A 14510-nucleotide genomic window follows, 5' to 3' on the forward strand; every position below is an offset into this window, starting at 1 on the left:
TTTTGCTATTTTGGGAGCAAAATAACTGATGATGGTCGAAGTAGAGAGGATATAAAATGTAGACTGCCAATGGGAAGGAAACCGTTTCTGAACAAGAGAAATTTGTTAATGTCGAGTATAGATTTAAGTGTCAGGAAGTTATTTCTGAAAGTATTCGTATGGAGTGTAGCCATGTATGGAAGTGAAACATGGACGATAAATAGTTTAGACAGGTAGAGAATAGAAGCTTTCGAAATGTGGTGCTACAAAAGAATGCTGAAGATTAGATGGGTAGATCACATAACTAATGAGGAGGTATTGAATAGAATTGGGGAGAAGAGGAGTTTGTGGTACAACTTGACTAGAAGAAGGGATCGGTTGGTAGGACATGTTCTGAGACATCGAGGGATCACCAATTTAGTATTGGAGGGCAGCGTGGAGGGTAAAAATCGTAGAGGGAGACCAAGAGATGAATACACTAAGCAGATTCAGAAGGATGTAGGCTGCAGTAGGTTTTGGGAGATGAAGCTTGCACAGGATAGGGTAGCATGGAGAGCTGCATCAAACCAGTCTCAGGACTGAAGACCACAACAACAACAATATCTGTGTTGGACAATGCAGATAGTATACACACAGGTACACTACTTAAACTGCAAAAGAAAGTTATTAGGTGTGTCGGAAACCTTTCGCTGCACAAGGTGTACAGAAACATACCACATGTATGCAGACAGACTTAAGGCAAATGACAAAGAATCTGAAATAGCTGGATGTATATTTTATAACAAACTTTCAAGTAGTATAAAGAACTTCAAAACACTGTCTGCTTTCAAACAAAAACCAAGGTGTTATCTGGTCCCAGCGTGTTGTTACAGTGTAAAGGGGTTCCTAGATAAAAGTATAATGGTGTAAAGTTCTTACATGCTATTATACAAAATTATTAAATATGAGATTCTTCTGCAAATGTTGTGTAAATAATGCAAAGACATTGTGCTGGGCACTGTATCTACGCACAATTGTATATACCTTTCTTAACTCTGATTCTACACTGTGTAGGTATGTTTGTAATCTTATTTATATTGTATAAACTCGAAATTTCTTGTACAAATACCTGAAGACTAGTGTATACCTTTTTTATATACATACCAAATACTTGGTTACACATCCATGCATATCATTACATATTCAATATCAAAACCAAAAGTGATCAAAGGATGGATGGATGGATGGATAGATAGTAAACATTATACATTGGTTTATTATAACATCAGTTTCATAAAACCTCAGTTTAACCAGGATAATATTGTGATTTATGCCGTCAAGTGCCGTAGATAGGTCACAGCAAATACCAACTGATGTATTTTGTTATTTGGTGAGTGAATGTGAAAATGGAATTTTCAGGTGCAACTTTTATGAAATCCAAACTGTGATTTACTGAGGATCTTACTGTTGTGCAGTTAAGATGTGTTCTGGAATACATGACCTCAAAAATTGTGAAAAATGTCATATGGAAATGAGTCAGTAGTTATTTAGATTTCTCCTACCACCTTTTTTATAGAAGGGTTTAACAATGGGATATTTCAATCTCTCTGAAAAAGTGTGCTGAATTAGTGCTGCATTACGTATTCCAGAAAAGAAAGTGCTTATTATATGGAAACAAGTGTTCAGTGTTCTGTTGGAAACTCCATTAAATCCAAATGAGCTCTTATTTTTGAGAGAATACGTAATTTTGTTAATTTTAGAAGTGTGTGTGACACCACACAAATTTTCTCCTGAACTGTTTGCCCCCATATTTTCTGCTATATTTGAGAAATAATTAATAAACATATCCACTACCGGTGACTGACCATTTATAGCCATTCCATTTAAATTAATACTCCTTACGAATGTTGAGGAACTTCTGTAGTGTGTAACTACTGCAAGATCTTTACTTGTTCTTGCCAACAGATAAAATTCCCTTTTCTGTTCACAAGTTCCATAGCTTTTTTTACATAGCTGTTTGTCATTTCCAAGTAGTATATGTGGAAAGCCATTTTCAAATAGTAATATGAATTTATCATGGAAAAGACTAAATTTAATATCAGGATTTGGTCCATTAGCTATGAATGTCATACCAGATAACTTCTTGTAAACTATTCTTAAAAACATTTGTGCTGGAGTCATTAATTATTCTTACATTTCCACGGAGGTGTATCTATAGTGTGTTATCCCAACAATGCAACATGGTCAGCAAGAGCATTTGTTATTGGGTGTACACCTATTTTCTTGTTTTGAGCTTCATCAGAGAAAATATTATCAATTATAATTTCCAACCATCTTTCTCCACCAATGTTGGAAAGTTAATTAATGAGATCAAATTGTAGAATCCAAATAAGGTATCCAGATCATTTTCCCTATTAGAATCCTTTAGAAAATCTAGAGCGAAATCACTGTGAACTGTTAGACACTTGCTGCTGTCTGACAGCTTGCATAGTGGGGAATCCATATTCCTCATAAATATTGTAGTTCAAAATTTCGTAGTGGGGATCTATAATATATAGTTACAATTAAAAGTTAACTAATTTTCAGTATTAATCCACAAGCATACACTTATATGCGCTGATCAGTACAAAATCTACTTGTCTCTGTATTTTTGAACCTGTGTTCTGGCTTGATATGTGTAACAAATCTTCCTCTTCCCGTGTTAGTTTTACCTGAATAAGACACTAGGTCATAATCTTTTGCATTTAACCTTGTGTTTATGTGGTGCTTAAACAGGCATGGGATATCTAGCTTCTCAGAGCCCACTGAATTTTCCAAACAGGCAGAAGCTCTTCTACCTTACTATTCAATCCTTTAATATTCTGATGAAGTAAGCTAACCTTACTTCTGTGTGTATTCCTTGTGGGACTCTTCTGTTCTAACTTATTTCACAAGAGGGTGCCTGATTCCTGACTCAAACCTTAAAAAGAAAAAAAGTTTCCCCTCGGTCGCCATCAGCCATAGGTATATTTGACTTTGTATTGCTCCCATCCACCCCACCTCACCCCCTCTCGTACATTTTCTACAAGAAGTTCAGCTAACACATCTTTCACTCTATTATTCAAGTGTATACCATGTCCATTATAAGCCCATCTCAGATTGTAGCCAACAGCACTGCACTTGAGAAATTTCAGGCAGTAGCAGCTTGCTCAGCTCTGTGATCACAAGGCTCACAGCAGTGTTAACACAGCACTGATCATGATGATGTAGGACTACCACAAGACTCAAAACTTGTGTGTGAAGCTGCTGCTCCTATTCCATCCAGGTTACCTGTAATGCTATTGTTGATAATAATTTGATAGTGTCTTACGGTATACTAACTACTGTACATGGTAGCCAGGCTAGCCATTTAAATCGCAACAGTACCCAAAAATAGTTCCCAATTGAAATATCATCAATGGATAATCATACAACTTGTAAGTTTTTTTTACAGTAAGTATGCTGTGTAGAACAATTATATAGGCAAGATGTGCTGGACCAAGACTCGAACTCGGGACCTTTGCCTTTTGCGGGCAAGTGCTGTACCAACTGAGCTACCCAAGCACGACTCGTGCCCCCTTCCTCACAGCTTTACTTCTACCAGTACCTCAGCTGTGAGGACAGGGCATGAGTCGTGTTTGGGTAGCTCAGTTGGTAGAGCACTTGCCCACGAAAGGCAATGGTCTCGAGTTCGAGTCTTGGTCTGGCACACAGTTTTAATCTGCCAGGAAGTTTCATATCAGCGCACAGTCCACTGCAGAGTGAAAATCTCATTCCAATTATATAGGCATTTTGTTAAACAACTATTAGTTTTCTAATGTGGTAATGAAACTTTTCAGGAATGTCTACAGAAGACAGAAGACTAGACCTGGTTGTATTTGGTGCCAGTGGATTTACGGGAAGATATGCTGCTGAGGAAGCTTTCAGATTATCAAAAGACAAGAATTTTACATGGGGAGTTGCTGGAAGGAGTGCGACAAAACTACAGCAAGTTTTAAAAGATATCAGTAAAAAGACAGGTAAATGTATTTTGTTAACTTATTGTGACATTTCCTCTTGTTGCTGGTGTATAATTCTGCCTTATGATTTATACATACAAAGGCACAAACACTTCTGCTTCTTTTCAGTTATTTAACTTCTGGTATATTATATATTGAAAGTAACTTTTACCTTAAGTTGCAGAATTCAGTAGTTGATGGCTTATATTTTCAGGCCTTCAGTTGCCAGAAAAATATTCTTACTAAATGGCATTTAGTGTAATTGTTTTCAATTGTTTTTAAAGTAAATTAACATTCACAATTGGTGACATTCCCCAGCAAAATGAAAGATGTATTGGGAAACTGTAATGGTCAAATACTAATAAAATTTGTTTTGGAAAATTATCATAGAGATAACGATTTTTAAGGTTGTGTAACTGTATGTGAATGTCTTATATCTGAGTATGGCTTGTATCATCACATAAAGTGTAAACCTATCAATCCATAATGTTTCTTCAATAGTAGCGGGTACAGTACAGGTGGAATGTGATGTCTTTACATGAGAATGTTTTACTATTGTTGTTCAGATATATTGGGGAAAGGGGGGCGGGGGAAGCTGTTCCATGGTGCTCATGTATTTAAATCCCACCGCTTGAGAATGAAACATCCCACTTTTAATTTGCTGCAAGGAACAGTTGCTTTTACTGCTTTGCTGTCAAGTACATGAGAGCTGTTTTGGTGGCCATAATGATGGCAGTGAAAGTGATTCTCTGTGTCATTGAAGTGCTGTTGTTCTTGGTATAGTCTCTAGACAGTCAGTTACAAGTTTTTTTTTTCCTTATTTATTAGGAAATCTATTTCTTAACATTTGCCGTGTGAGAATGAGCATTTATTTAGTGGGGGTTACTCACCTGTAAGTATGTAATTATCTCATCTATGTATAAATTGTATTGACAGCTGCTGCTGTACTGCATACCAAAGCCCTCCTTGCCACAAAAAGAAAAATGGCAATGATGAAAATAACGTAGATGTGTGATTTGTTACATTTGTGGTAAATGTGCTGCATTACTTACCAGCCACATAGCCCTCCTGCCAGAATCATCTATCAGTCAGCTGTTTTATTTGAATTATAACTTTACGCTGATACAATAGCTCTCTACTTAGCAATCGTATACAACCGCTCGCTCACCGATAGATCTGTACCTATAGATTGGAAAATTGCGCAGGTCGCACCAGTGTTTAAGAAGGGTAGTAGGAGTAATCCATTGAACTACAGACCTATATCATTGACGTCGGTTTCCAGTAGGGTTTTGGAGCATATACTGTATTCAAACATTATGAATCACCTCGAAGGGAACGATCTATTGATACGTAATGAGCATGGTTTCAGAAAACATCGTTCTTGTGCAACACAGCTAGCTCTTTATTCACACGAAGTAATGGCCGCATCAACATGGGATCTCAAGTTGATTCCGTATTTCTAGATTTCCGGAAAGCTTTTGACACCGTTCCTCACAAGCGACTTCTAATCAAGCTGCGGACCTATGGGGTATCGTCTCAGTCGTGCGACTGGATTCGTGATTTCCTGTCAGGAAGGTCACAGTTCATAGTAATAGACGGCAAATCATAGAGTAAAACTGAAGTGATATCAGGTGTTCCCCAGGGAAGCCTCCTGGGACCTCTGCTGTTCCTGATGACCTGGGTGACAATCTGAGCAGTTCTCTTAGGTTGTTCGCAGATGATGCTGTAATTTACCATCTAGTAAGGTCATCCGAAGACCAGTATCAGTTGCAAAGCAATTTAGAAAAGATTGCTGTATGGTGTGGCAGGTGGCAGTTGACGCTAAATAACGAAAAGTGTGAGGCGATCCACACGAGTTCCAAAAGAAATGCGTTGGAATTCGATTACTCGATAAATAGTACAATTCTCAAGGCTGTCAATTCAATTAAGTACCTGGGTGTTAAAATTATGAGCAACTTCAGTTGGAAAGACCACATAGATAATATTGTGGGGAAGGCTAGCCAAAGGTTGCATTTCATTGGCAGGACACTTAGAAGATGCAACAAGTCCACTAAAGAGATGGCTTACACTACACTTGTTCGTCCTCTGTTAGAGTATTGCTGCGTGGTGTGGGATCCTTACCAGGTGGGATTGACGAAGGACATTGAAAGGGTGCAAAAAAGGGCAGCTCTTTTTGTATTATCACGTAATAGGGGAGAGAGTGTGGCAGATATGATACGCGAGTTGGGATGGAAGTCATTAAAGCAAAGATGTTTTTCGTCGTGGCGAGATCTATTTACAAAATTTCAGTCACAAACTTTCTCTTCCGAATGCGAAAATATTTTGTTGAGCCCAACCTACATAGGTAGGAACGATCATCAAAATAAAATAAGAGAAATCAGAGCTCGAACAGAAAGGGTTAGGTGTTCGTTTTACCCGCGCGCTGTTCGGGAATGGAATGGTAGAGAGATAGTATGATTGTGGTTCGATAAACCCTCTGCCAAGCACTTAAATGTGAATTGCAGAGTAATCATGTAGATGTAGATCATTTGTCACCCAACAGAAAATGGATAGATTACAGGTCTAACAGTAACACATTGCATTGATCATAGAACAAATGTAAAGATGTTCAGCTGTGGATTTAAGCACTTGGTTGGGAGCAGGTAGTTCTTGGAATAATAATACATGTAAGTGAAGGCTTGTTTATTCACTTGAATTACTTTCTTTGCGTGTTCTCAGTGGGGCCTCATTTCAAATAAAAGTTCAGTTTTCATAAACAGTGGCTGAATGCCACTGTAAGTTGTTAGCCAGAGCACTGCTGGAGGTAGTATGCCTTGAAGAGGAGACTAAATTGTTACTGCTAGTTTTAATGGCATGGCAAAATTTGTAACTTCCATTCTGTTGCTAACAGTGTGGGCTGGGGCAGTAGTATGGCTGTGAAGGAGACTAAAGAGATGTAAGTGAAATAAAAAGGCACTTGTATGTACTTTCGGCTATGAAGACTTTACTGTCTGAAGCCATTCAGAAAGTTGTTACAGTAGACTTGAAGATGTCCATTAGCTATATGAACATAATTGCTATATGAGCACTGTAGGAAGGATAAGCTGTTGAAAAGTGCCAAAGAAGAAATATTAGTAATACTGGATTTGGAAATTGTAGTGATAAACTCAATTGGCTGGTTACGGGTTGCTTTTCCCTTCTACATTTGAAAGAGGTGGTGGCGGGCACACAGATACAGTAGATGAAATTGTTCAAAAATGAAACATATTCTGTATATATCTTTGTTAATTACATATTTTTCTCATTGCCTTTAGTATTCTTCAAATAAATTACCTCCTTATAAAGATCTGTTCTTCCTCTGCAAAGACCAGTATATTAAAAAAAAAAACCTGTAAAGATGGCCCAGTAATTGGCCAGAACCACTTTATCTAATGAAGCGTGAATAACGCCAGAGTAAAATGTTTGGAGCATCTGTCACAAAATAATAATGGATATAAGTTGTCAGAACAAAATATGAATCACTTCTTAAGAGCACAGTAGTCACTTTTGCAAAGTGGTGTGGAACTGGTACCAAGCAGCCATGTGATCTGTCCACCGCTGATGTAAAATGTATCTATGAAGTGGCATTTATGTGCCGGTTAGTTGTATAGAATTGGTTCAGTGAGTGGGTCGATGTGGAGATGTAAGAATGGCTGAGAGGAGATATCATATTCGGATGTGCCCGTAGCCATAGCATGAATGAAATTGTCTGATTTATTGGTCTGTTAACATGGCCTGTCCCAGTTGTTCAAAAGGAATGGTGTACCACTCGCAGCCATGTAAAATGGCCTAAGAAAACACACACACACACACACACGCACGCACGCGCACACACACACACACACACACACACACACACACACACACACACACACACACACACACACACACACACACAGAGAGAGAGAGAGAGAGAGAGAGAGAGAGAGAGAGAGAGATTGTAACTGGTTGTGACCAGAGATGTCATGATTTGTCAGTGACAGTTCATTTCACACCGAACAATTATTGCTATTGTCAGTGAATGCAGGTCCATCTTAACCTGTTCCTAAGGAAACATTGTGAAGGCGAACTGCATGCAATCAACATTTAGAGTTGGCTGCCTTGCAAAAGGCCATTTCTCACTGTGTCACATAAAGCTGCACGCCTTTAATGGGCTGAGCAATAAAGAAACAGGACAGGACCTGACTGAAGGCATGTAGCTTCGTCCAGTAAGTCATGATTGTGTGTCTCTTCAAATGCTGCAAAGAGTTGAGTGCACGGATGGCTCAGTAAGGCATTTAACCTGCTGTGTGTGGGGTGGGTATGATGTCTGAATCTTCGGTGTACCGTGACTTGGGCCTTTCATCATGTTTGGAGACTAGCTATTACCCTTTCTTCTGTCTTTGTGGCGAGTATGCTGTGGACACATCCATCTTCAGAGATGACAGCTCTCTTCACTGGTTTCCATGTGTATGTTCATGGTAAGGTGAACTTGGGTACTCTATTGCCTTTTGAGTGGCTTGCCAAGTCACCTGATCTTAATCCTATGTCTGTTTGAACAGTGTATGAAATGTTGCAATCAACATCTCTGCAATTTGGTAGCTATATTGTGTCTAATCATAAAGTGGCTTCAGCTGAATATAGCAGACCTTAAGAAACTTGTGGACACTCTTTCTCACTGAATCTAGGTTGTTATTGAGGCTGCAGATGGTTACATGGTGTGGTGGTGGTGGTGGTGGTGGTGGTGGTGGTGGTGGGGGGGGGGTGCAGGCTAATAGTATGTGTGTTGTTTTTATAACAATGTTAGTAATACTGGATTTGGAAATCGCAATGATAGACTCAATTGGCGGGTTATGGGTCGCTTTTCCCTTCTACATTTGAAGTGATGGTGGCAGACGCATAGGTTAAAAAGAATAATTGGTAACTACTTACAGGCTCCTGTGAGCCATCTGAGTGCACTCCTGACATCAACTATTTCAGTCAGATTCAGAGACCTCTTTACCCAAGCAATTAATTGAACTTTTGTCTGTTAGAAAGTCATCTACCCCAGCAGAACAATCAGCTTGGACATAGTCAGGGAAGAAGATACTGTTACATTAATTCATGATATTGTGGACTCCAGTGAATCACCCAACTCCTGCACTGTAGCAAATGGCACCTCAAACAAGTCTTCAGAATGGCACTTTGTGATGAGTAATTTTGAAACTGTGTACCATGTCCCATCTTACACCAAAGTATGCAATGATTTTACCAAACAAAACAAAGCTCAAATGGTGTCTTTATGACATTATATTCTAAACTTCACTGAGATGATATGGATGTGATAAATTGTGTTTTAATATCTTCGGATTGCAATCATATTTGCTGCAAGGGAGTAGCCTTGTTCTTTACAGCTGTAGTAGGCTATTGAAAAATATTGACACTAATTTTCAGTGATTGTTTAATTTTTCTATTTCCATATTCAGGTGTACTTAATTTTTGGGACACTTATGTGAAAGCCATTTAAGGACTTTGTTTCCTGATGATATCAGTACAATATTAAATTTCAGATTACTAGCCTGGTGTCACAGTAAAGGTAGTAGATTTGCGGAGGATGTAGACGTAAATATTCATTATTTTTAAGAGGATATTGACCTCTTGTCAACCGTATTTACATATTTTGCGTGACATGCATTTGATAAGTATGTAAAATCAAATTTACATATTTTGCATGACATGCATATGATAAGTATGTAAATACAGTTGACAAGAGATCAATATCCTCTTAATGTTAAGGAATATGCATTGACACTCTTCAATGGCTGTTACCTGACAAAGGGATAATAGCCAAAATTACAATCATAAATAAATAAATTTAATAGCATTCCAGCCAGAACAGATTGTCATTTCTAAAATATAGAAATAGCACACTTTTTATTCCATAGTTTGCTGCAAAGCATTGTTATGGGCCTCAGATTTGTATTTTACTCAGAGAGGAAATTGCAGTAGCTTTCAGCTAGCAATTTGCTTGGAACACAGACAATAAGCGACAGGATCAAGCAATGTCGGAACCCAGTGTAATCGCGATGAAGAACTGCAAACATTTGTTGGGATAATGTAATTATTTGTGTTCGTCCATTCTTTACTGTAATCGCACCCACCTTTCATTTTGTTAGTCTTTCTTTTTTCTGACTCATCAGTGTTTCTTTTTTTAATATATATATATTTTTTTGGGGGAGAGGGTGGGGAGTCTTTCCGCTCTCGGGATTGGAATGACTCCTTACCCCCTCCCTTAAAACCCACATCCTTTCGTCTTTCCCTCTCCTTCGCTCTTTCCTGACGAAGCAACCATTGGTTGCGAAAGCTAGAATTTTGTGTGTCTATCGACCTGCCAGCACTTTTGTTTTATATACTAACCTGGTCATTATTACTTTGTTCTTTTATTGTTTTAATACATTACTCCATGTAGATGATGGGACGTGTTATTTAGGAAGGATATATCATTATTGAATCGTAAAGAAGTGAGAAAGATGAAGTTCCAAACATTGTGTTTGTTTCTGTAAGTTAGATTTATTAATTTTGCACTTTTCTGTTTTTGCCGAATGTCACTATCACACATGTTAATAATTGTTACTGTAGGTGCAGACTTGTCGGAAGTACCAGTCATAGAAGCAGATGTGAAGGATTTTGAGTCTCTGCTTCGTCTAGCCTCGAGAGCTCATGTGATCGTTAACTGTGTGGGCCCTTACAGATTTTATGGTGAACCAGTTGTGAAAGCTTGTATTGAAAGTGGAGCACATCAGGTTGATGTTACTGGTGAACCTCAGGCAAGTAAAATATTTCCATGAAATGGAACTTCTTATCAGATATCTATAGGATAGGTTATCGGATAGAATAGGCATTAAGCTGGAAACCACTGTACAGTGAAGGCCAGTGACTAGCTGAGATATTCTCCCAAAGCTCCAACCTTTGCAGACGTAATATTTGCATTCCATTCACATTTTTTTTACCAACTTCTTAAGTCTTACAACAGGGATTTAAAAGTGAAGAACTATGCAGTGGATATTTGTACATATTACACATTTACTGTAGCCCTTAGTACTCTTCTGTGCATTGTATTCTGTTGTTTACATTTCAGTGGTTCGTTCAAGTCTTATGGTATTTATCTGGTTACAAGATGAGGTTTTTCCTAAATTTGTCACTCAAAAAATACAGGGTTGTCTTACATTCATAGCTTAAAACTTTTGCTGCTGAGGTCACATTTTTACATTGCTTAAGAGTATGTAGGGGTCATCTTACATTTGCAATTGAAGTTCTGGCTGCTGACGTCATATACAGATTTATTTTGAAAAATTCAGAAGGGCAAGAGTCAGCAGATTATATTTGCACTCAAACAGGCTCAAGATTTCCAGATACACCTGATCACTCTATACAGAATCAATGTTACTCGAACAGTCACATGACATTTGACTTACATGGTGCTAGTGCAAGGAATATGTGAGAAACTGTGAACTAGCTACTACAACAATCTATTGCTCTGCTTACAATTTGACAATTTTGTGAAACACAGGAGGAAATAGAATTTAGTGCTATTGTATTAGAGAGTCTTGTTGTATCTGAACAGGTTTGCAACAAAAGGCCTCATACTAAGAGATTGTATTGATGTATCAAAGTGATGTGCAAATGAGAAATTCAGTCACTGTTAATTCGGGATAAAATATTACCAGCTTTCAATCAGCTTTAGAATACGATGGTCATATTAAGATAAAATAAGAAGGAAAATTAATCCAGAATGAAATGTATAACAAATGAAATAAATTATATTACAATGACTGATTGTTGTCATGAGAATAATTACAGCGGCAAGACCCATAATAGAGATACTACCATAAGGCATCACGAGATACTACCATAAGGCATCACTAGATCACAAGATGAGAATAAGTTCAAAAATTGGACTGTATCGTTATCGTGAGCTGTTCTTTATGTATTAGTTGCTGTTATTACTTACGACTTGCACCCTAGAAAATATTGCAGTCCCTCTCGCACTTGCTCAAGCACAGCACTATGGAAGGGTTGCAAGGGGAACAGTGATACCAGCTTGACCAAAATCTAGATGAGAATGGGGAGGGGAGTATGAGTGGGCTGCAAATTATGTCATGTTGCCAACAGTGGGAATCTATACAGTGTACTTCAGTTTTTTAGGAAAATCGACCATGTTAAAACTGCTGTTTGCTTGAATGGATTTATAGTCAGCATTGAATTGACTTTAAAATTGGACAACAGTCTTCATTTCTGCACTAGACAGTAAAAGTCTAGATAGGAGCCAGTGGAATACTTAGCAGTTTCATGCTGCAATATCATCGACAGTCACTGTGATGTATGATGGGAACGAAAGGGTGTGTGTGGCCCTATGCAGCCAATGAGTGAGCAGCGGACAGACAATAAGTTTGGAAGTGAGATATATTGTCTTATCCTCACATCAGCACAGAAGCGAAATATGATACATATTCAGACAGAAACAGCTGTGTTCTCACATGCCACAGTAACCACAGCCTCAAAAATCACTACATATTCAGAAAAGAGGGCCAAATATTTGCAACAACAAAGACATGAATTTCATAGCTGTGATATTAGGATGATGATGATTAAAAACAGTGATGCCAAAGACGGTAGGGTTAATAAGTGATAAATGTAGAAAAGAAGTCATCAAATTAATGTAAAGCATTTCTTATCATTTATTTCATTTCTCGCTGTATTGTAAAAATGTGGACAATACATACATGGCCTAAATTTAGAGTAGGTGAAGTGTTAATTTTTTCATTAGATTCTTTGTCAATAAAATGGTTTGCAATTTGGATTAGCCAAAATATGTTAAAAATAATTTTTTCTCAAGAAGCCTCTGAAAAAAGTGGGTTGTCTTATAATCAGGGCCTTCTTATACTTGGGTAAATATGGTATTTTTGAAATGTCCTTTCCCCAGGGGAAGTTTAGAAAGTTGTATACTTCTTTTCTGTACCTTAGGTATTCTTCTGTAGATAATCACATATTTATAATTCTTTGAACTCTGTGTTCGACTATTAAATATGGGAGTTTTAATGAAATGTTTCTTTCTTTCTGAAACAGTATATGGAAAGAATGCAGCTAGACTACAACAAGTCTGCAGAAGAGAAAGGTGTTTACATTGTAAGTGCTTGTGGTTTTGATAGCATTCCAGCAGACATGGGTGTTGTATTTTTGCAAGATAAATTTGGAGGTATATACACAGTATAATTCTTATGGTCTAAAATGTAAAATTTTAATTCACATCCACTTTGCATTCTGTAGTGTTTGTTTGCCCATTTTATTTTTAATTTTTACTTCATAGCTTTCTAAATCAGGGACATTTACCATTTCATAAAATTGAAAATAATTGTTACACAGTATTTCAGACTTACTTTCTAATGTGGTAATCTGTTTGTATGTGGAACTAAAATGCTCCAGTTGTAGATTTTTGGTGACAAACTCAAGCTGTAAATAAAATAACTGTTTAATATAAACATATTTAGAAGCCAATGATACCTGTCTGTTGTTTCAGATTATATTTTTATGTAGGTTATTAAGCATTTTTACATGATGTTAGTTGTTTGAAATAGATTAGGGTGACATCATGGGATTTAAAAAGGAAATCTTTTTCAGTGTATTGGTTAGTTCCTGGTGGATGATTTTGTTATTCTTTGAGTCATTTGTTTGATGGTGGATAGAAAAGACACACATCAAATTCCTCCCCCCCCCCCTAAAAAATATTCGCTCTTAAAAGTTTCATTTCCATTTTCTCAAATAATGTTAGTAAACTATTACAGGACCTCTAATCTTACTTTTGAGCCAATAAAAATGAAATAGTTTTCTTATTACATACTGAACTCATCCTTAAGAATTATTTTGTCGTTATCATCTTGAAGGTAAAAATTAAATCACAGAACGTTTTTTTCATCACAAAGAGTGATTAACTGTATTTTGAAATGAGATTTCATGAAATGTAAAGTGGGGACTTCTTATTCAGAATGAAAGTAAAATAGAATGACTCCATTAGTCTGAAGAGGGTTTGATACACATCTGTAATGTAATTGTTGAATACTGCAATTACTGCTTATTGCTGTCACATTTCGTTATTTATTATAACTGCAATTTTAAGCAGTCCTCATTTTAAAGAAAATATGCACACAGGCATAAAGACAGTTGCTATTCCAAACTTCAAGCAAGTGGGAGCTGTGAAAGTGGCTGACCTGGAAGCAAACTGAAATAGTTTTAAAATAAATTTGTTCACTCTTGACTTGTTTTTGAATTCTGTACTCCAATGACTCCTGAATGCTGCATAGTCTCCACCATCCCTCCCTCCCCTCCCTCCAATCGCCTCCCCTCCCTCCAGTCGCCTCCCCTCCCTACTTTCCTTTGTGCTTGTACTCCAATGACTCCTGAAGAGAGCAAATGAAGTTTCTAATTTTGCTTATGTGGGATGTTGACATGGTGACACCCATGAAGTATGCGTGTTTATATATTTTTCTCATTTATTAATCACAT

At 37.4% G+C, this 14510-nt stretch overlaps 1 protein-coding gene across 2 annotated transcripts in view; it reads left to right on the top strand.

Moving 5' to 3' along the window:
- The window catches only part of LOC124796251 (saccharopine dehydrogenase-like oxidoreductase), a 77638-nt gene that overhangs the window by 18082 nt on the left and 45046 nt on the right, over positions 1–14510 (top strand). For both annotated transcript variants that reach the window (XM_047260352.1, XM_047260353.1), the window contains exons 2-4: positions 3816–3995; positions 10590–10777; positions 13077–13206. In XM_047260352.1, the coding sequence (XP_047116308.1) occupies positions 3816–3995; positions 10590–10777; positions 13077–13206 (498 nt within the window). The remainder of the gene's footprint in view (positions 1–3815; positions 3996–10589; positions 10778–13076; positions 13207–14510) is intronic.

Source organism: Schistocerca piceifrons, chromosome 4, assembly GCF_021461385.2.
Source record: "Schistocerca piceifrons isolate TAMUIC-IGC-003096 chromosome 4, iqSchPice1.1, whole genome shotgun sequence".
NCBI lineage: Eukaryota > Metazoa > Arthropoda > Insecta > Orthoptera > Acrididae > Schistocerca > Schistocerca piceifrons.